Genomic DNA, 23,383 nt, shown 5'->3' with positions numbered 1-23,383 from the left:
GAATAAGAGCTACGACTTGAGCAGCTTCTGCTTCAGTAGTATCCATTTTTTATGTTTAAACTTATTAAAATTATTGTTTCAACAAAGTTTCATACACTTAATCAATAATAAACATCGAACCGAGATGACTCCGCGTTAAGAACTGGAAATAAACTAACCATGCGCTTTGTGCACAAAGTAACCTTTTCTTATCAATACTTTAAAAATATTCCAAATATCCTCAATAACACTTACAACTCCTCCAAATCAATACCAAGTGGGTAATAAAATGTTAAATGCATGTCCCATAAGTAAAACAATCCACCTAGGTCGTGGCATAGTTAAGATAACAACTTTGTAAGTAAAAAAATACGGGTGGGTCGATTTTTTTGGCGGCCAGGTATATTAAATTTAGTAACGTCGGATAGCGAACGATCACTGCTTCTCTTACATAATTTATCAAATTATAAGTGGCTTAGAAGATATTTCAGAACAAATGAACATACATATTTAGCCTGCTGAAATCATATAACCTTCTTTTGATTATGCTAGAAAATGTATAAAGAAGTTTTTTGAAATAAATAGACTTCAACGTTGTTTTACTGATCAGCATGAAAGTTGATATATATATTTCCATGGAGGTTTTTTACATCCACTCTGTTGTAACTTGCAACTAGATGGCGCTGCAGTACAACTTTTACACTGATCAACCATTCGCCAAAAACAAGCACAACAAAATTGGCATAGATATAAGTTTAGGTAATATGCTACAAATACAGTTTATTTTATAAAATTATAACGCTAAACTACTGTTAAATAAAGGTTGCCTATAATATTATAGTAAGGTAGGTGCGGGTATTAAGGCCTACCTAAGGGAGATTTGAGATAAATCAAAAACTACTAATCGAAATCAACTAATTTTAATATTTAATAAAGTTGTAGGTTATCATATAGGCCTCTGGATCTTTGACAGATGATTTAAGCGGCATCGCGAAGGCACTTGCGTTCATGACTGAAAAGACCAATGCGAGAGAGGATCCTTCGGCCGCACTTCCAACAAGTGTATGCGCCCCCAGATGGGCGGGGGTTTGAAGCCAGCTCATGACGCCTAGTGCGTTTTTCTTTTAATAATTTAAACCAGTCATTGTCATGCTTAGATTGACCTTCGTGAATAAGGCCACTTGGCACGGTCCTCTGCCAGTTCCTCCCATCGATTGCTAGGGATGTTAAACGCAACCATATCACGCTTAGCGCAATCTTTGTAACGGAGCATAGGCCGCCCAACAGACCTCTTTGCATCCACAACCTCTCCCAGTAGTATTTGCCTTGGAAGACGAGTCTGCTCCATTCGATGCACGTGTCCCAGCCACCGTAACCGTTTTTTTTTGAGAATGGCCATGATGCTAGGCAGCTGTGCCTCGCCTAGAACAGACTCGTTTGTCACGCGATCCTGCCATGCGATGCCCAGAATGTTCCAAAGACAGCGCAAGTGAAATGTGTTTAGTCGGCGTTCTTGTTTTGCGTACGTAGTCCACGTTTCTGCTCCATACAGAGTAGAAGAGTGTGCTTAGGACACATGATTGGTAAATAAGCATTTTCGTTTTTACCGTAAGGTGTCTGTTATCCCAAGCCCTTGTACAGAGCCTCCCGAACGTAGAGGCTGCTTTGCCGATGCGGAAGTCGATCTCTGCATCAAGCGAAAGATTGCTCGACAAATGCGACCCAAGGTAGCAAAATTTGTTAACCACCTGTAAAGGTGCGCCGTTAAGCAAGATGACTGGTTGCTCTAAACGTCCTTGCGCTAAAATAACGATCTTCTTGCAGTTTATGGACATTGAAAAGAGGTCGCACGCTCTGACAAATTTGTCCATTAGACTCTGGAGTTGAGCTTGGTCATGAGCAACGAAGGCAGCGTCGTCAGCGAAGAGGAGACTATCTACAAATAGGTCCTCCCTGTAGCGTTTGGACTTGAGCCTTGAGATGTTGTACAGCCTACCATCGGTTCGCGTGTGTAAGTGGACGCCTTGCTGTTCATCTCCAAAAGCAACCTTCAGAAGCACCGAGAAGAATATTCCGAATAAGGTGGGGGCCAGTGCACAACCTTGACGAGCACCACGGCGTACTTTGAATGGCGTGGATGTGTTGCCATTGTGCAGGACGGTGACTTCCATATCTTCGTGGAACGATTGCACTATCCTTAGTAGTTTTGGGGGGCATCCAATTCTGACAAGAACCGAGTACAAACCCTCTCTGCTTACGGAGTCAAAAGCCTTGTTTAGGTCTACAAATGCAATGACTAGGGGGGTATGTTGCTCCCTACACTTTTCTTGTAGCTGTCTGAGTGAAAATATCATGTCGACAGTTGACCGTTGGGACCTAAAACCACATTGTGCCTCAGAGTATACGCGGTCGGCGAGCCTTTGTAGTTTGCCTAAAATGGCCCTAGCAAAGGCTTTACCGACGATGCTAAGAAGAGATATTCCGCGGTAACAGTTGCAGTCACCACGATCGCCTCTGCCTTTATAAAGAGTGACGATGTTAGCATCTCGCATATCCTGAGGGACGTAGTTTTCTTCCCAGCACTTAGCCAGGTGGTTATGAAGGATGGGCAAGAGGCACTTAAGCTTGACGACTTCGGTGACAACATCGTCTTTTCCGGGGCTCTTTCCGCATTTGAGCTTTTTGACGGCCAGATAAAGTTCCTCTACTGTGGGTGCAACGTCTAGCTCGTGCCAAGTTGCCAGATTCGGGACAAGCTCCACTGCTTCTGGCTGAATATCCACTGGACACGAGTAGAGCCCCTTGTAGTATTCTACCCATCTTGCCATCTGACGGGTGCTGTCTGTTATAACAGAACCGTCGGTTTCCTTGAGAGGTGCCGTCTTTTTTGGAGTAGGTCCAAGAGCTCTTTTGATGCCCGCGTACACCCCGCCAATATCCCCCGCGTTTGCGCACGCTTGGATGCTTTGACAAAGCTCTGTCCAATACGCATTTACAAAGAAACGCGTGCTACGCTGGAGTGAGGCTTTTGCCTTCGTGAGATCTTCACGCGTCACATCGCAAGGGTTAAGGCGAAAATTTAAAGCGGCTTGGCGTTTCGTGTCAATTAAGGGAAGTAAGTGTTCCTCGTTTTCTTGAAACCAGTCGCAAGATTTTGCTTTTTGATAGCCAAAAACCTTGCCTGCAGTGTCAGTGAGAAGAGACTTGACTTTTTCCCATTCGACTCGCGCTGATGCCGTAGCGCTGTCCCAAGTTGCAACTTCTTCGCGGACGAGTTCCCCAAATGACTCCACTACTTCCATGTCACGAGTCTTGAAAAGATTTATCTTTTTTCGACCGAGTGGCTTGGAAGAATGGACTCTCCTAGGGACAAGTCGGACTTTAGTAGCAACGAGGCTGTGATCAGTGTCGCAATCGGCACTGTGAAACGCCCGCGTGTGGAGCGTTTCCCGTAGATTCCTCCTTCTTGTAAGAGCAAGGTCTAATTGGTGCCAGTGTTTAGATCTAGGGTGCATCCACGAGACTTTCCGCATCATTATACCTTTAAAAAAGGGGTTGGTAACACACAGCTGGTGCCTTGAGCAAAACTCCAACAGTCGTTGTCCGTTGTCGTTAAGCTTGCCTATGCCGTGTGCACCGAGGCATTCAGGCCAGGCTGATGTGCCCTGACCGACGCGGGCATTAAAGTCACCCAAAATGTGCAGTCTGTCAGTTGGATTCACCCTGCGCACTGTCTCATCGAGCTGGCCGTAGACTTGATCCTTGGTCTCGGGTTTTGAACCAAGCGTCGGTGCATAAGCGGAAATTAGCGTGACAAAGCCGCTTTTTGTGTTTAGACGCAAGACCATAATCCGCTCGGAAACGCCTACAGGTGTCTCTATGGCGTTGATGAGATGGTTTCGAACCGCGAAACCTACACCATGCTCTCGTGTTTCCAAGGAACTCTTGCCCTTCCAGTAAAAAGTGTAGTTAGCTTCACGCAAAGACCCTTCGTCTTCAGTTCTGGTCTCTTGTAAGGCTACAATATCGATATTGAGCCTTTTAAGCTCCACGTCTATACTGTAAGTTTTGCGCAGTTCTTGGGCGCAATCGGAGCTTCCGTAGGTGTTCAGGAAGCCTGTCCTCATCGTTCGGATATTCCATGTCGCAAAGCGCATGTAAGCAGCGTTGGTGTGGGTTTTGAGATTTTTGTTCCTTTGAGCAGGTGGTTAATGTCACAGAGTCAACGTCTAGCTGTAAGGCTTGTGTTCCGTTCACCCAGGCGGAACAAGTTAACGCTGAGGCGGATCAGTACCTTATTGATCGGGGGCTGCCCGACTTAAAGCAGGCGGTAACTGATCAATGGATCTACGATGGATCCTCCTACTGTCAAGAGTGGCCCCTGGCGTCCGCACTTACGTCTATTCGTGATGACTTATAACCGGTGACTGCCACTCTCCGTGTTGTTTTCCACATGCAAGACAGGTGAGCGAAGTGTCCTCTCCGTGGATGCTGCTACGTAGATCAACTACTACAAATAAACAAATAAAAAAGGCAAATTCTGCCGTAAACAAAAACAAAATTAAACATTTTTAAAAACCTTGTTAGTAGGCCTTATTATACTATGGTAGGGTAATAAGGCCTACAATTTTAACATACTTAAATAATCAAAATATACTTGGTACATTTGGTAAACGAGATTAATAATAATGGGATACACTGATTATGATTAAAGCCAGAGAATAATGGAAAAAATCTTTGGTAAACGGCCTTCGCGGTACTTTAAATCATCTGTAATAATCAGCCGGTGACAAGCCGAAGCACTCCTCAAGATATACCACTCATGATGCGAAATCATTTTCAGACCACGATGCTCGTTTGGGAGTCATCGTGGTTGTAGTTACTAAAAGAAATAATAAACCAATTAGCACGCAATAATAATATAATAGGCACATTCTTCACACAATGCTATCTGATCCCAAGCTAAGCAGAGCTCGTACTATGGAAACCAGACAACTGATATACTACATTTACTACTTTTCTTTTGTAAATACATACTTATATAGATAACTACACCCAGACTCAGGGCAAACAGACATGTTCATGCACACAAATGTTTGCCCTGGATAGGAGTCGAACCCAGTAGGTATCTACCAACCACGCCAACCGGCTCGTCAAATTTATAATTACTTGTTTACATTTCTAACATTCTGAAAAACAAATGAAATAAACTGTTAAAACAGACAAATGTTCGTACAAAAAAGGAGGGTGGGTAATAAGTGTAATAATAAGTACAGTACAGTGTATAAATAAAGATTAAATAAATCATTATTAGACTCATGATACATTTTTTAAACATCAAATTCATAGAAACCAAGAATAAAAGAAAACTAAACGGTAAATATTTATAAGTATAATATTTAATAAAATACTTACGACGAATTCTTATTATTTGAGTCGCGCAACTGCTCCTCACGATGTATAACGTAACATTGGTGGCAGAGACCAAGCGAACACGTAGCGACAAATTTGAAGCGACATCTATGAGAGTTAACTACCCACAAGGGTGACTTCAAACGAATACGATCACTTTAAATACCATTTTTGTTATTTACCCGCCAGGCCTTATTATCCGCACCTACTATAATCGTTAAATTAACCGCTTATGTAATGCTACAGCTATCAATAGACAACTTGTCAGCAAACATCGTCAATTACCGCTCCGTTTTAACGTTACACAATAATACTGAAATGTTTAGATTCAACTGTAAACAATATGTCATTTAAAATATCTAAACGAACAAATATTTGCAAACGAAATAAACTTGGACTTCTAAGAAATATAAAATATTGTTGAATTCAAATGTGTCTGTCAAACTATGATCGGATATTAAATTCTGCTTCGATCGTTGTTGTTACTGAATTTGATGTAACCGATCGTTTCTTGAGTTACGAATAACGAGACGTAAGAGCATACTACGTCAATATCGTAATAAATCATATTCTCGATCATGAGACTGAAAATTACGAAACGTTTTTTATATTCTTATTTTGAATTTCGTACCATAGACAATTCAAAACGGATCGTTTCTTAAATATCATAACTAAATGTGGGTATTTTAATACTGTTTAGTTTAGATTACATGCTTTGAAGGTCATCGACTATATAATGAGTATGATATATAGAGTATTTATAATAATGAATATTCATTAAAGGCATCTTATTATTATTTGAATTAAAGGCAGTTATTGCCTGGTCTTCGTGAGTATCACTCGATAACCTCGGCCCTACGTCGTACATGACATTACTAAACCAGTGACAGGGTCTATGTATGACTAATCACATTACTAAATGGTACATTGGTTTCCCTCAAAAAACCAAAGAATAAAACAAAATCAAGGCATAACGGCTGTGATATTGCTGACCATGATAGTAAGGGTTTCAACACCGGTTTCTCTGAATCTAAACCACAAAACTAATGCTATTAATGTTGTTCATCGATCATATTATATCGTATCCAATAAGTAACCACGTTTAGTATCAAAAAACAACAGTTTCTAGCATAGTTTTCTTGAAGTTTTATAAAAAAATTCTTTTGTATCTGACATGTAGTTTTTTATCTCTTATTCACAAAAGCCAAAATGACCCAGTTTCAGCTAATGAGAGCTCGTTGCTTAGCAAAGCTGTCAAAAGGCTTATGTGATTACTCTTTGGCGATAGTTGGTAGTAAATATTTAGGCATTAAACAAAAATAAGTCTGCTGGCTAGGTCATAAGAGGTGGATACCGAGGTCCTTTGTTTGAATCTTGGTTCGAACAAACAAAAATATATTAGATATTTTTGCCGAGAAATTCTCAGTTTCTATTAAGCTTTACTATCCGAAGTCGGTGTTTACGTTTTAAGGTTAAGACTTCGGTGTTTACCCCCCCCCCCCCCCCCCCATACGATGGAAAGCAGGTAAAACCTTTGGTTTCGCGCCGAACTCTTCACACATTACGATTGAGCGAGGGAGTGAGTACACCTGTGTTATATACACTTGTGCAATATATTTTCTGTACAGTTAGCTGGTCTCCCCTGATATTGTCCACCGTGGCCAAAATCGGTCAAAACTTCATCATTATTAGTGTCATCGACTTAACATAATCGGAGGCCGATATATTTTTAGTTAAGCGTGAATCGTGCTTTTATTATTGAGCTGTCATTAATTAACATCTCAATGACTCCCAAAAAACTCGACATGATAAGAGATAAGGGCGAATCTTAACTCTGACCCAGTTTTACAAAAGCGCTGATATCGACCCTTAAGTCATAATCGACCCTTATATTATAGAGGTATGAAGGTTACACATGATTGAAACTTGAGTTATATAATTATGCATATGCTTGAAGATAAGATCGTTCTTTTATATTAAATCCATAATATTATAATAAATTAAAAAAGTATATCTGGCTGTTACGCTTTTACGTGTAAACGGAAATAAGAAGGAATTTTGACCCACAAGAAAGAAAAAATATATAAATTTATAAAGCCGTTTAACAAATGATTGAGCTTAAGTATTATATTTATATATAATACTTACATACATACACAATATTATACAGATGATGGAAGCCGTGTGGAATTAGTATTCGTTCAATTACATTACTCTTAATTAGACTGACAAAATAAATAATTCAAATGAAGCTGTTTGTATTATATAAATATAGATTTATAAGTACAGCTGTTTTTCGTCCCGTAACTTATAGCAAACTAGTTTCTGGTCTCGGCTTCGTCCACTTGTGAGGGGGTTTGGTACCTTATGTCCTATTCTATACCCCTGACAACGTGTATGCTAATCTCATGATGAGCGGTTGAATAGTTAAGGCATGAAAGCGGTCCAAAAAAAATCACCTTTGCATTTATAATATAAGTGGCCTCGTTGGTCTAGTGGCTTGATGAAAGGCCGCAGACCCCGAGGTCCTGGGTTCAATTCGCAGGTCGGGCCAATAAAAAGTTATTGGGTTTTTCTGTTAAAAATGTTTCAGTAGCAGCCCGCAAGTCTGGAAGTCTGGAAGTTCGAAATGTGTACACTCCCGTGCCTCGGAAAGCACGTAAAGCCGTTGGTCCTGCGCCTAAACTCTTTCCGATCGTGTCGGATTCACTATAATATCTCCTGCGTAGTTGGCTAATCTCTCTCGATATTGGCTGCCATGGTCGAAAACGGTCTGGAGGACATTATTATTATTATAAGTAATAATATAGTACACAATATATAACAATAGTTATGTTATTACACATATATATATATATATATATATATATATATATATATATATATGTATGTATGTAATAACATAACTATTATAACTGCATTTATACCCAAATTATATTATAACCAAAGTCACAAGGCCTACCGATTTTTATCAAACAGCAAAGCATTGGGTTATTCACACTTCACAAAGTAACATGCAATATGAAAATTAGATTTTTATCTACAAAAAATTGACGCGATTCTAGGAATTACTTAAATATTTTAAATAACATTGTTTCTAAAACAATGCCAATTCATTTTCTGCTAAATATAATAAGCCTTGTGTTGGAAGCTGGAAGTGCACTCACTGCCTCGGAAAGTACGTAAAGTACTAAGTAAAGCTGTTTAGCATTTATTGTATGCTTATAGTGGTAACTTCCCCGACGGGCTTGCACAATAACCTACCACCAAGTAAAAGCGTACTTTAATAAAGAATATTGTAATTGTGGTGTGGTTAAAACATTAGATATACAATCAAATAAAAGTGACGTGTATAATGGAAACAAATAATCGTAAGTCATGTTTATTATTAGTAATATTTTATTGTTTCTTAAATAGATCATTCTATAGGCGATAATAGTAAATCATATAGATAACAAGGCGTTCAGTGGACCTATTATGTAAGAACAAACTTGTACCCCAGCGCAGAACACGATCGTGAAATATCAAAGTCATAATATGCAACATTGGCTATAATAATTACAATATTAAAATGCATCAAAGTAGCGTATTACTGTACGTCAATTTACAACATTTCACAAGTGAGATACGAAGTAATTTCTAAACGATAAGTTAATATTTGATGAAATAAAACCTTTGGTTTGTTTTATCCTATTTATTACAGAGGAAAAGCTGCTAATATTCTTGCCACCATTCCACGCGGACAGAATATATACATTAACTATTTTTAATTTTAATTTTTATATATTTAATGCTTTAATGTAAATAATTCTTATGAAAATAAAATACAATTATAACATATAAATGATATACGGATGAAAATTATTTTTCACCGTAGATCAGTTTTCAATAATATACGAATTCCTACAAAATAACACTGTAGTTACAATATAACCAACACGTACATTGTAACTACAATTGAGTCTAACAGTGATTTGAATCATATATAATTACGAAGATTTATTGGATCAGATTAAAATGTTTAAAGGCAAAAGTAAAGAAGAACAAAATCAGGATTTTTTAAACCGCGCATTTTTTTTAATAATAAATTCAAAGGTAATAAATAAAATGATTAAAATTACATCTAAGCAGTAATCTTCATGCATAATATGGGTTCTTATTGTTTTTGTTATAATTCAATAAAATTGCTATTAGATTGCTATTCTGTATGAACACACTTCGTAAATCAATCGTGGAATTTTAAATACAGATTTAAGACGCTATTTTGATGCATGGTGATAAATATTGCGATAAATTATTATAGTTAATGTCGCGTATCTATTTCTATTTTGGTATCAAGTTAATTTCGAATTTGTTCATACACAATACACACGTTTAAGCGTTCAAAGAGTCGAATACTCGTATAAAATTTCGGCTTGAAATGTGAGCCATCACGGGCTGCAATGACTTCCATCCTAAGTGAGTTCTGTGCTCGGAACGCGATAGGGATGTAAATTGTGAAATGACTCTCTTATATCACCGGACCTTTACATCAGTAGATTATAAAAAAATATATATACAGATTTATAAAAAAAAAATGGTGTGAGTGCAAAGATACTGACAAGAATTGATGTGTAAACCTATGACTCTCAGTCTTAGTTAGCCCCTACCGTATATCGATCTCACGCACACATTAAAGCACTTATATTAACAAATGTTACGCTGACGTCATCTGAAGCTTGAAATCATACGCTGATGTCATCTGACGCTCGAAATCTTACGCTTACTCGTCTGACGCTCGAAGTCTCAGTTAAGCTGTACCGTGTACCTACCGCTGATATGTTTACACATCAAAAAATACACTTTATTATTCTATTTGTGGTAAAATAAATATAAAGCACATGAAATATTTTGTAACTATGTATATTCCGTATTTGTTTCTACAATAACTCAATACTTTAATGTTAAAAGTATCAATATTATATTCTTATAAGCCTCTAAAAATCAAATATCTTGTAATATTAACTATATTATTGCTATTCATACCTTAAGAAATAGTTAAGAGCTAAACAGTTAAATCTTTGTAACAATAGAATTGTGTTTACGTCGAAATCCTAAAATCGATAATACTAAAAAGTTTTTATTATTGTACAAAAGGTGCAAAAGATAAAAAACAGTATTAGTAATATACAAATGAGTTTAGAGACGAAGAAACTAAATATACGGTAATTTTTTTTTTATTTCATGTTTCTTTTCAAAATGTTAATAGAACATTCTAAAGATGTACTTATATAGACATATAAGTAAATATACGTGACATTTTATCTTATATAAACGTCATACATAGTCATAGTTTGTGCATTACAAAATAAACAGTCTTTTTATGATTTCTAAAAGATGTAACAATAATTCTGATTTTGTGGTACACAATATCTAAATTTGGCAAGACTAACATATCTACAGTGCTATTCTGCAAGAACTCACTTCATTACTCACCCGTGAAATGTGGACAACCGATTTATACGCGTGTTCTTGAAATGTTATAATGAGAGACCGTTCTGCGGTTACTTTTTAGTTTGTTCTTACATAATAGCCTTTATACTATCCGTTTCAGTATCACTCGTGAGAAAGAGATTACAATATTTAAAGGCGGTACAATTTATTTATTAAAAAAAAGTCTTGTACTTTATTTTTGGCAGTTATGTAAATGGTAAACATTGGCTCACTCATCCTACAAATACAGCAATACAAAATATAAATGTCTAACAGATGAGTGAGCGGTACCCACTCAGGCAAGTCTGGAGATCCACTATCAGTAAATTTCTTTAGATATCATGTACAACAAAAGTAGAAACAATTTCTACGTATAAACTTACTTAACACTAGCTGGCGAACTCTTCTAATCTTCTCATCAAATTTCCACTTCTAACTTGCGGCTTATATAAGGGCAATATTTGAATAACAACCCAAGCGCAGCTAATGCTATGCTTATTATAACAATAACAATTAATACCAACAAAGGCGTAGCAATTATTTCTTGCTGTATACTCCGCCCTTTCAAACGTCTTACAGATTTTACAACACCATTGCTTTTTTAATCTTCTCAAAAAGGAGATCTTAGCTCAGCTTAGGGACATTTATAAGCTATTAATTTACAAAATGCATATCAGTCATGTAATCCAATTTTATTTTAATCTGAATGGTCATTGGTCGGCTGTTGATGACGCAATATTCGACCAATAAGTGTTCGATATTTAGACTTGTAAATCTGTCATTGATAATCGTTTCAGAATCTGGCGTTTAGTACAAAAATTACAATAATTCTATTCAAAAATGTAAATGATGAAACATTTAATATATATATATATATATTTTTAACGCTGACTAAGATATCGTTGTCAAAAAAATAATATTTAAGACAATAAAATCCTACAATATTATATCAATAATACCGTATTCCCTTTTTTATTTGTCACTAATCAATAAACTATTAATCAGCAACTTAATCTATTGTATTATATGACAAAATAGCATCTTAAGTATATGATGTTATCATATAATTCAGTTTTTTTTAATATTGCTGAATATTTATATAAACATTGAAATGTTCTGTCTTTTACGCAGTATCATAGCATTATATTTTTGCCCATGATCCAATTAATTAATTAGCATCTTATAATATACAACAATCATTTGACATGACAATGGTACTAAAGTCAAGCAAAGTTTCAAACACCTATTAAATATCTCAAGAAACCAACAACCCACCACAACTTTGTTCAACACTTCAACCTACTAAGACATTTAGGTAACACTGTTTACTTAAAACACGTTAAGAGCAGAATTTATAAATTGTTCAAAAGAAGCACCCCAAGGTCTTCTTTATTAAGCCGGTCCTAGGTTTCGTTGTAAACCGTATTATACACCAGTTCTTGGATCTTCATTCTCAACATTAACTTCTTGGCTGGTCCCAACTTTTTCACATGCGGGATAAGACTGTTGAAGAAGCCTATATCCTCATCTTTGGCTACTTCAGGAGTATCATTACTATTGCCAACGCTCTTTTGGGCTTCATCGTCATCGTCGTAGAAGTCAGTCTCCATAATAATAGGTTTCGTGTCAAATTCATCAAATTCATCATCTTTGACGCTAACATCGTTTGTTGGTGGTTCGATATAGAAGCTACTGCTCTGATCAGCGGTGGTATCGAAGTCTGTGTCCTGATTGAAGTGGTCATCAGCCGTATCGTTCCCTTCGTAATCATTAAACTGATTGGTAAGAAATTGGAGTTTTGGTAAATACTCCCATTCCGATCCCTGTTTGCGAACTTCTTTTCTCGCTTGGTCTCGTAGATATTTCCATTTCAATCTCGCTTCGTCTCCTGTAAGAATTATATCTGGTTTCAATTTATTTTTAATTTATCTATACATCACATTTTGGAGGTACTCTTTTTGGATTACAAATTTACAAAGGTAATATAAAACAACGAAATCATTTCTCAAATAGTTTATAATGACTAAAGTAACAAAATGATGAATAAATATCATAATACTTACGAGTAACTCCTAATTCACGAGAAATCTCCTTCCAACTTTCATCCAACTTGTACCAGTTGTGATGTCCTTTTAACTGTCTATTCCATATGATATCTCTCACTTGAACTAGCTCAATCAATTTGTTCATATCGACATCTATAGTTCTTCTTTTGTTCATAAGTAATTTCTTTCTCATTGTATATCCAAGTTTTGGTCGTTTTATAGATTCATCGAGAGAATTAAATACTTCATCAGTTGTGTCATCATCACCTTCTTCATCCTCCGCTAAAAATTGGTGATGAATGAATTTTAATTTTTGGAAATGCGGCCATTCGGATTCGTTTGGATTTTTCTTCATTTCTTTTCGACATTGGTCTTTGAGGTTCTTCCATCTCTTTCTGCAGTTTAGACCTGAAAATATGATTGAATTACGCTTATTTTCCAATCATGAAAATGAGGATAATAGTATATTTCATGTCCCTTTAAGAAGAACGATAAGGAACTGATTTTGAATCAAGAACAAATCAAACCAATTTGTTTACATCTAAAGTGATACCTTGTAACATTATCAGTTTTAATTGTTAATTTGAAGTGTTTGGTTAGAAGTTGATGGTGTTACTATTTCAATAAATAAACAGAATTAAGATAAAGCGAAGTGGAAGCAGTTCTTTATCATTTAAGTCCTTAATGTAAATATTTTTTATACTGGCAATGTAAATTGTTACTTTTTGTAAATAGTTGCGATAGATAAAAAGCTATTAAGTTACAAGGGCTTGGACGCTTAATCTACGGAGATAGATATAATAATAATCTTATGATAGTAAATAGATTGTATTGATTTTCCAATACCGCGCAAACACATCAGACCAGAAATTATTTCGTTATTTATACCAAAAAATCTCCAATCCTACCTGCCTACCTAAAATAGCCTCAGCGAGGTATTTTTGAAGAATAATTTTTACTTACATTGAATGTTTTTTAAAGCCGTTAATTACTTTATATTTTTACAAATATATATAAATAAATAATCTTTCTTCTTGTATTCTAAACGTATTTTCAATAATATTAAAAAACATTTTCTAAAATAATATAAATATCATCATTCAGGCAGACGTGATTTATAATATATTTAAATTAATTTTAAATATATCTTTTAGTTACATTTTTATCAATTTGTGAGTAATATATATACTTAGATAACAGTCGTTGTTGACTTTGTTTATGTATTTTTAAGCTATTCGACATTTCTATAGAATGCATTCATTTAAACGTAGCGTAAACAAAATAAGTAATTAGGAAGTACCCGTTGAATAGGGTTAGTGTCATATTTCAACATAGGTACATAATATTACATTTTTTTTTTTTTTTATAGAATAGGAAGGCGGACGAGCATATGGGCCACAAGTAAGTGGTCACCAAACGCCCTTAGACATTGGCATTGTAAGAAATGTCAACCATCGCTTACATATCCAATGCGCCACCAACCTTGGGAACTAAGATTTTATGTCCCTTGTGCCTGTAATTACACTGGCTCACTCACCCTTCAAACCGGAACACAACAATATCAAGTATTGCTGTTTTGCGGTAGAATATCTGATGAGTGGGTGGTACCTACCCAGACGAGCTTGCACAAAGCCCTACCACCAGTAAAACATAATATTACATCAATTTCACATATAGTACAAATGAGTTCTACTGCTTCTTTTAATTTCAAACTCCTGAAGGTTCATCCAAAATATTTGGATTTTTTTTAAATTACTCATAATTTCATCGAATACAACTGTCATCAAAACTTACAAACACACAAACTTTACTTCTTTTTAATATAGAAGACTATTAGTTATTTAGTATTCCTCTATGAAGTTCGAAAGAACATGGATGGCTACATGAAACACAGTGGCATAAATAGTCTAAAGGTAGACAAAAAAATTGTTCGCACGGAAATCATATTAAAATATTTACACTGAAGGTTCCCCAACATAATATCATTATATGAAAGCAGAGCATGTTCATATTTAATATATTAAGAAATGCGATAAATAATATTTATTTATTTCAAATACAATATTAATTTTCATTAAAAAATATTAAATTTGTTTGTCTTTATTTATTTAAAAAGTTATTGTAATTTTGAGCAAATCCGGCTAAATGGCGTTGGGCGCGCTTTACTCAATATTAGCGCTAGGTGTCTGGCGGGCCACAGGCTGTTAAATATTTTGTCGCGATATCTAATTTATTTTTACCAGATATATTATATAAGCAAGATTTATTTTAAAGAAACGCTGTCATCGAAACTAAACTCGCGTGAAGTCGAGTGTAAGGTGAGCCACCAATCATTTTATTATTAAAAGTATAGTAAAGTCATCAGTTATAAATATATTGTGTTGAAGTAATTGTCATAAGCTTAAACTCTGCATATTTTAAGATTTTACCTATAACATATCTTATTAAACGAAAAATATTGTGTTATATTTTTATTAATTATCAATAATTTTTTATTTTAGGATTTATTATTTTTTTATTTAAATTTATACCAATACGATTATTTAGTAAACATAACAATTTTTGTTCTGTTTTCTATAGGTACATCCCTTTTATCTATATTTTATTATCTTGGGCGGAACTAGCGTTACTAGCGCCAATTCGGTGCAAAGCGCCGACTCATATAGTCGAATGCGCGACGACGCTACGCGCATCAACAACAAATGGCGACATCAAATATGGCCGCGCTCACAGGCCGTTCACCTTCAATACTTACTAGTGGTCCCAACTTCTGTGGCCACTTCGTTCCAATAACGCTCCAACTTAAACCGATTTCTGTGCCCTCTGTAACTTTTGTCCCACAAGCACTCGCGGGCTTGAACTGCCGCGATCAGCTTGTCCATGTTTTTGGCACGGGCGCCTTTGACTTTCACCTTCATAGCGGAGCGGATGCGCTAGCGGGAGCGAAAACGCGCGATACGAGCGACGCGTGGCGGCGCACTGAACGCAGCCCGCTTCTCGCTCCCCGCCCGATCCGCTCGCTCGGTCCCGCCACCGCTCAAGTCTATCGCCATCTTCCTCGTTCGTCGCCCCGCTCCCCTCTCCGCCAACGCGACACGCCTCGCCGATTTATCCGCTTTTATTACACTAGCTCAACCCTACTTTCGCATATTTCATACTTCGCTTACCTTTACTGATCTAATTGAACTTTGTTCTTTCTTTGTACAGATATTATAAGCACTATTTTAAAACTGTTTTAGTCACGATACGTTAATACTTTAATAATAACTAATTTACTATGGTTAAAGAAGTATACGATTCTGGTATTCTTACATTTTAACATAAATACATATGGTAGGTATCTATTGTGTACGATTTCATTGTTTCAAATCCATTCCAATTCATTTGGTTCCTTTCCAGTCTTTGGTCTTAAGACTCTTAGCTAATATGATTCCGTCTCAACTTTTTGTAATTTAAAATTATAACTAAAATTTAATTTAAAAAAAAGTCATTATTTTATTAAATTCAAGAATACTTGTATACTTCTTATTTGGCAACAAAAATTGGTTTATAAAATATAAATTTCAAGCCTTACAAGTTCAACGCTTTTGGGGTATCTTAATAATAACTTTTACTTGGCTTCCTACCTGCCTTTTGTATTATCTCGCGTTTAATTGCGACATTGTATAGTGAAATTGCTTTGAGGGAGATACTTATTGATCGTATTTATGACACGAAAACATTAGACTCATAAAAAAACTATACAATTGTTCGGAGTTGCGAAATAAAATACAAACAAAATCAAATATAATTGACCTATCGTTTATATAAACAAAAATATAATCAGACTAAATTATGATTTGTATTTAAATTTTAGAACTGTATTAAAATTTAACAAGATTACAAATATTATATTTTATTTGTTGTTTGTTTCGAATATAAGTGGCGTATTACGTAGCTCATTGTTTAGGTTTGAAACCAGCTGATTTGGGGACGGTAATGATTTATTTTCTAATTGTATTTGTAACAGAGTACAGTGCAACCAAGAGGAACATCACAATTCATTTCGAATCGTCATTTTAAGACAAGTAATACTTCCTATACTTTTTACTCACTCTGTATATTATGTACATATACGTTTTGATCATGGCGAGTATTTGTATCGACTTTCCATGTATTGTGTATTGTATCAGACCCGAAAAAACAATTTTCAAATAAACTTAGTGGCCATTTTGAAAAACTGGTATGTTTATTATTTATTATAAAGGTATGCAAAATCTCAATCGGTTTACATTTTAGTTGAAGATAGTGACCAATTTTTTATCTCAGCAATGGGGGTGGGACCGACACAACCACGGGATCGTTTGCGCATACCACCATGAAAAACAAGTTTTGACATACACATGATAAAAGCTTAATATTTGCGTATAAAAATAGTACAATATGTACGTTTATGATAAATAAAAATTTAAAAAATATATATATGAAATAAATATTTTTTTTTAGTATAACTTATGATTTAGTCATGGAACATGGAACATGGAAGCCTTACACGTATTTATTAATAGTCAAATTAGAAATTATTATCGCTTCGGAAAGAAACGCCCAGCTCTGAGAAGAACCGGCGAAAGAAACTCAGAGTATAGTCCGATAGGACGGACGACACGACCGCAATGAGTATTGGCTCTACTCTACTTCATGTGCTTTCGAAACGGGAGTGTAAACTGGCAACTTCCATAACACGAGGTTATTACTTTTTTTTTTAAATAGCGTTAATGACTAGACCCGGAATTTTCCCAGAACCTAGAGATCTGCAGACTTATGAGATAGCTACTTGAGCCAAGATGCAGTAAAAATCCTTATTCCAAATAAACTTTAAACCAAATTTTGGTTGACCAAAATTAAAGACTTGCTATCATTTTTACCCGCACACTCTTGAAAAATGTATCAATAATTTTAGTCTAATTTTTTAATAGATTATATTTATCATCTTCAAAGTTTTTAAAAGATATCGCACTTTAAGATAATCAGGGTATTATCCTACAAATGCGTTACATATTAGAGAAATAAGAAATAATGCGATAAACGTTATCTTTGGTGGCTTCTCTGCGTATGAGAACAACGTATTGTAAACGTGACGGTATGACGCTGTACTGAGATCTCGAGATATACATAACATGACCTACCTTACCTTTGGCGGTGTAAACGGTTTAAACTTCTTACAGCGAAAATTAATATTACTTAGGTAGAATAGAATCTAAACCTTGCAAGTTGAATATTTACCTATAAAAACCTTTCGAAATCGAATGCACTATAACTCGAAATAAGCGTCTCCTGTATTTAAAAATAGTTTTCATAATTATTATTTATTGATTTGCTAATTTATTATAAATGTATACGTACATTGTTTGTCGCTATAATCTTTTCTGATTTTTCCATACTCTTCTCAAAGAGGTTGCCTGATAGAGGTCATTGTAATCGGTAAATCCGATTCCTTATGCTTTATAATTATCTTATTAGTATGAGTAATGTATTGTTTGCAATCAAGATTAAAAAATATTTTTATTAGAATCAATTGTAAAAGAAGGTTCATAGTGAAGAAACGATTTAAATACATAAACAAAATAATAGGTATATAAGCATTAGTCTATAAAAATCATTAATGTGCGCTTACTAGACACAACAGTCTACGTGACAAAAACCCATGTTTTAGCGACTTCTTAAGACTGACTATAAAGACTCGTATATAGAGATATAAATTTTTACATAATTAAGTTAGTCGGGCACTGCGCATGAGTAAAGTCTAGAGCAGGTCAAGAGTGCTCAACTAAAGTCAGTTTTACAGATTTGCTGGTCGGTGTCTCGCGTAATCTAATTACACTCTAATAGAAGCCAGCATTAGTTATATTCCACAAGTAAGATTCTTATTTTAATTAATTATATGTAAAAAAATGTTATCTGTGAAGTGTTGCCGTTTTTTGAACGGGTGTTTTTGTGCGTTTCAAATTTTAAAAATGGAATTGATCCTAATTTTAAATATAGAATTAAATCTTCTTATATTATTATTATAGAAACGGATTTATATCTATTTTTTAAACGGCTTATTATATTATTTATTGTCTTGACAAGTATAATTCAAATTGATTTGAAATAAAATTAATATTTTTGAATTCGTGTTTTAGTTACAATGTTAAAAACATTACAAAATTTAACGAATTTTGTAAAATTTATTATTATACAAAAAAAAAATAGTTATTTTTGAATTTCGAATCTTCATATAACAGTTCAATGAGAAACGTGCTGTACTTTATATTAAATAAAAATTTGAATATTTATATAAATGTATAAATTTATATCGTAAATATCGTCACGTGCTTATTGGTCACATAATCGGGATATTCCAATATCGAACAACAAACAAACAAAGGAATAAAGAGTAATTCTTAAATATATAATATTATTATACACAACATAACATCTACAGGACTTTAATAGAACTCTTTGGATAAACAAACAGTAAGTACTGTGATTCAAGCCACGATAAAAAAAAATATTATATAGTTTTATAAGTATACTCGTAATTAATTATTTCAATTAAAATAAATTATAAGACAATCGAAATTTACGAAGTAACTCCAGTGGCTTAAATTCGGAACTCAGATATTCTTTGACACTTAAACTTAAATTTTGATTATAAGCATTAAATTAATTTAATTATCTGTACCTCTAAGATTTAAAGCATTTTACAAGCACTCGTATTGCCACACAAGCCGAGATGACGCAGTGGTAAGAACGCGTGAATCCTAACCGATAAATGTGGGTTCAAGCCCGAGAAAGCACCACTGCATTTTCATGTGCTTAACTTGTGATTATAATTCATCTCGTGCTTGACGGTGAAAAAAAACGTTGTGAGGGAACCTGTATGTCTCTAATTTCACTGAAATTCTGCCACATGTGTATTTCACTAACCCGCATTGGAGCAGCGTGGTGGAATAAGCTCCAAACCTTCTCCTCGAAAAGGGAGAGGAGGCCTAAGCCCGGCAGTGGGACATTCACAGGTTGTTACTGTGTTGCCACAGAAATTTGTTACAAGAGAAGCTTAGATAGATGTGTATTTTAAAGACCATAATAATCAGTGTGTAACTATATTTGTATTATCATAAATAGTTGTGGGGTAAGTATTGTAAATTTAAGCAAATTATATATTTAATTTCAAGTTTACATTTTTTTTCACTACTCGTATTTCATTTTTTTTTATATTCGATAACAATAAAACTCGTCAATAGCAACCAAACAAAAACAAAGAAAAGCGTTTGAGAGGAGATAAGCTACCGAACTGTTTTACATGGATAAAAATAATATTTTATTTAGACGAAAATTAATTATAAATACAAACAACAAACACGACAAAAAATTACAGATACAAGATTAGAAAGTCTTATCGCTACTTAGTGATCACTTCGATACGACCATATAAATTCAGATATATAATGCAGATATTTAATAGAATAGACAGCTCAATTTTACCACACATACTTTGATTCTGACTCTAGATTCAACTGAGCCCGAAAAACACGACATTTTCTTTAAATATTTTATAATACAAGAATTTTTTCCAGTACTTTCTTACTAGTTACCAACCACGCACGTAAGGGAGGAAAATGTTAGCTACCTTATATCCTTTTCTGTATGTAAACAAACAAACTCACTTTCGCATTTATAACAACATTATTAAGTAACCCATTAGGCCCATAAGGCGCAGCCGTTAAAATACGTGAATCTTAAGCAAAGATAACGTGTTCAAACGCGAGCAAACCCGACGATTCATCATTGAATTTTCATGTGCTTTATAATTCACCTCGTGCTGACCGGTGAAGAAAAATATCGCGAAGAAATCTTAGTTCCGATACCACCTTTCAAAAAGGAGAGGATAAGGCCCAGTAGTGGGACAGTTACTACATATTATTATACATTAAAATATTTATTACATTCTAATACCAAAAATTATATCTATATATAATGAAAAAAAACAAACAAATATAACCTTTCGAGTTGCAGTTTTAGGGTTTATTTTAGAAAATCACGTTTTAAGTCACATTTTCCTCATCAAAGTAGGTCTTAGCTTAGTATGTCAGATCGCTCACATGTCTACGGATTACATATTAGTTATATAAGTATTCCTCACATGCCCCGGATTTCCGTTACGTATCATATGTCTATGGCTGTTGTTAATAATGGCGCCATAGACTTACAACAATGACTGAAATATTACAAAATGGTGTCTAGTTTTAATGTTTTAATATTAACCCATTTACGGTAGATCAGGGTTACATTTTCTTTCTGGGATGAACGGCTATCATTTTGCAGAGTTTCATTAAAATCTATGTAGTGACTTCTTACAAAAGGAAAAATAACTAGAAAGATTTTAAAATATGGTATTTATTATATCTGTATATGATACAAAAATACTATAAATCTATACTAACAATTAAGGCTTCTCTTGTAGCGTGTTTCGGAGAAGGCTTTAGCATATAATATGATGTAATTATATGTACGCCCGAAAACTCCCTTGAATAAACCGTTGACTCGGTAGTTATTACTGCTACCTGAGGTAGTGGCCGCCGATTTATTCTTCGTAGACCAAATTCAGCCAAAAGTTCATTCGCCGTGTTATGTAATTTGTGGGTTTCATATTTGTAATAATAATAATGTCCTCCAGACCGATTTCGGCCACGGCGGCCAAACTCAAGAGAGATTAGCCAACTGCGCAGGAAATATTATAGTGCACAAGTGTGTGTGCAAACACAGGTGCACTCTCTATTCTCTGACTCTCATACTCCGACATCCGATGGGACGGCATTCCGACACGACCGGAAAGAGTTCAGGCGCAGGACCTACGGCATTCCGTGCTTTCCGAGGCACGGGAGTGTATACGCTTCCAACTTTCAGACTCCGCGCTGCTACTGAGAATTTTCTGACAGAAAAACCCAATAACTTTTTATTGAACCGACCTGGAAATTAAACCCAGGACCTCCGGGTCTGCGGCTTTACATCAAGCCACTAGACCAACGAGGCAGTCAAATTTGTATTGTACGTATGTATACATTGTTACTTAGGGATATGATATACGAATACCAGGTTTCCCAGTGAGGTAATCGGTAACTTTGAAGTATTTATTGAGTTTTTCTTTTATTAAACATTATTAAAAAAATATTACATTCTATGACTTATATTAAACTTATTATTTGTATGTTTTGGAAATGGACCAATATCATCAAAATTTTCTTTTAAAAATCCGCAAAAAACAAAGAATTGTTTTTTGATAAATTAACTTGACATACACGACGAAACTCTGAAAACGGTCGTGAAATGTCAGAAAGTGACATGCGACATTGACCATAATAATTATAACATTTCAAGAAAACACGCATCAAAATAGTATATCAACATAGGTCGGTTGTGAACATTTCACGGCTGAGTAATGAAGTGAGTTCTTACAGAATAACAATGCAGTTTTACAAACTTTTGTTTTAACCAAACACATATATATTAAGCATTTTTTTTTTCATAAAATAATATAATAAAAAAAATAGCTCTTGCAGAAATATTTCAGCCTTAATAGTTAAAAAATATATCAATTTAGAGAAATTTGAGATTTATTGTATTTCCAGGTGTTAATCGACGTATGGAGGGGCGGCAACATGTCGAGCGTGACGGGAGCGAGCATGTTGCGCACGCGCAGGAAAGATGTCAACGTCAAACCGAACCGGAAGTACGTAACAATATATAATTATTTTAAATAAATAATTATGATTATAATTGTATTATTTAACACTGCTAAAGTATATTACATTATACTCATTTAAGTAATTTGTTATAATTTACTTTGTGCTAGAGGCTCTGGCTTAACCACAGATTTTTGAAAAATACGTTAATTTATAAAGATAACTTAATTTATTATATTTATAATAGGTTGGATCGGAAGTCGTCGCGGGGTATGCTATACGAGAACGAAGAGCTGCGCCTACGCACCATCAACATAAACGCCGAAGTTGAAAGAGGTTTAATAACATTTTTTTATATATGATATATTTTATTTACGATAGACTTTCTATTCCCTCATTGTCATAATCCCTAGGACGGCAATTGGACGCAACCGGATATATCCTTTCTAAGGTACGGGAGTGTCAACCAACCGTAACCACTTAATGACACACTGTTATTCAAAATCACTTAATAGAAAAACTCAATAAATGTTATTAATCAAGATATAATAATATCTCAAAACACAATGTAATATTTGAATTTCGAATCTTCTTCCAGGTCAATCAGATATAAAGAAGCTGAAGCGAGAGAACGAACAACTCAAGCGTGAAATATCAGCGCTTCGCTACGAATATGATAGACTTGATAGAATGCTACGGGAACGTCGCTCATCACCGGAACATTCGGACGTAGGTTGCTTAGCATTTATCATTCAAATTAGCTTCCGCTTT

General features: G+C 34.8%; 2 protein-coding genes across 6 annotated transcripts in view; one reads left to right on the top strand and one right to left on the bottom strand.

The window, feature by feature from the left end:
• LOC126777865 (uncharacterized) overlaps positions 1–23,383 on the top strand; it is a 99,743-nt gene that overhangs the window by 68,656 nt on the left and 7,704 nt on the right. For 2 of the 5 annotated variants that reach the window (XM_050501114.1, XM_050501115.1), the window contains 3 exons: positions 22,559–22,659; positions 22,860–22,948; positions 23,211–23,341. In XM_050501114.1, coding sequence (XP_050357071.1) covers positions 22,559–22,659; positions 22,860–22,948; positions 23,211–23,341 — 321 coding nt within the window. Of the gene's footprint in view, positions 1–18,737; positions 18,803–22,558; positions 22,660–22,856; positions 22,949–23,210; positions 23,342–23,383 lie in introns of those variants that run through there. The other 3 variants (XM_050501116.1, XM_050501117.1, XM_050501118.1) reach the window with 3 other exon arrangements.
• On the bottom strand, positions 10,651–15,875 carry LOC126777905 (uncharacterized). Its single transcript, XM_050501205.1, has 3 exons — positions 15,664–15,875; positions 12,927–13,316; positions 10,651–12,751 (listed from the first exon to the last, which is right to left on the bottom strand). Exons 1-3 carry the CDS (start codon positions 15,824–15,826, stop codon positions 12,267–12,269), a joined length of 1,038 nt encoding a protein of 345 aa, XP_050357162.1. The 5' UTR covers positions 15,827–15,875; the 3' UTR covers positions 10,651–12,266.

This window comes from Nymphalis io, chromosome 24, assembly GCF_905147045.1.
Source record: "Nymphalis io chromosome 24, ilAglIoxx1.1, whole genome shotgun sequence".
NCBI lineage: Eukaryota > Metazoa > Arthropoda > Insecta > Lepidoptera > Nymphalidae > Nymphalis > Nymphalis io.
This window is presented reverse-complemented; position numbering and strand designations above follow the sequence as displayed.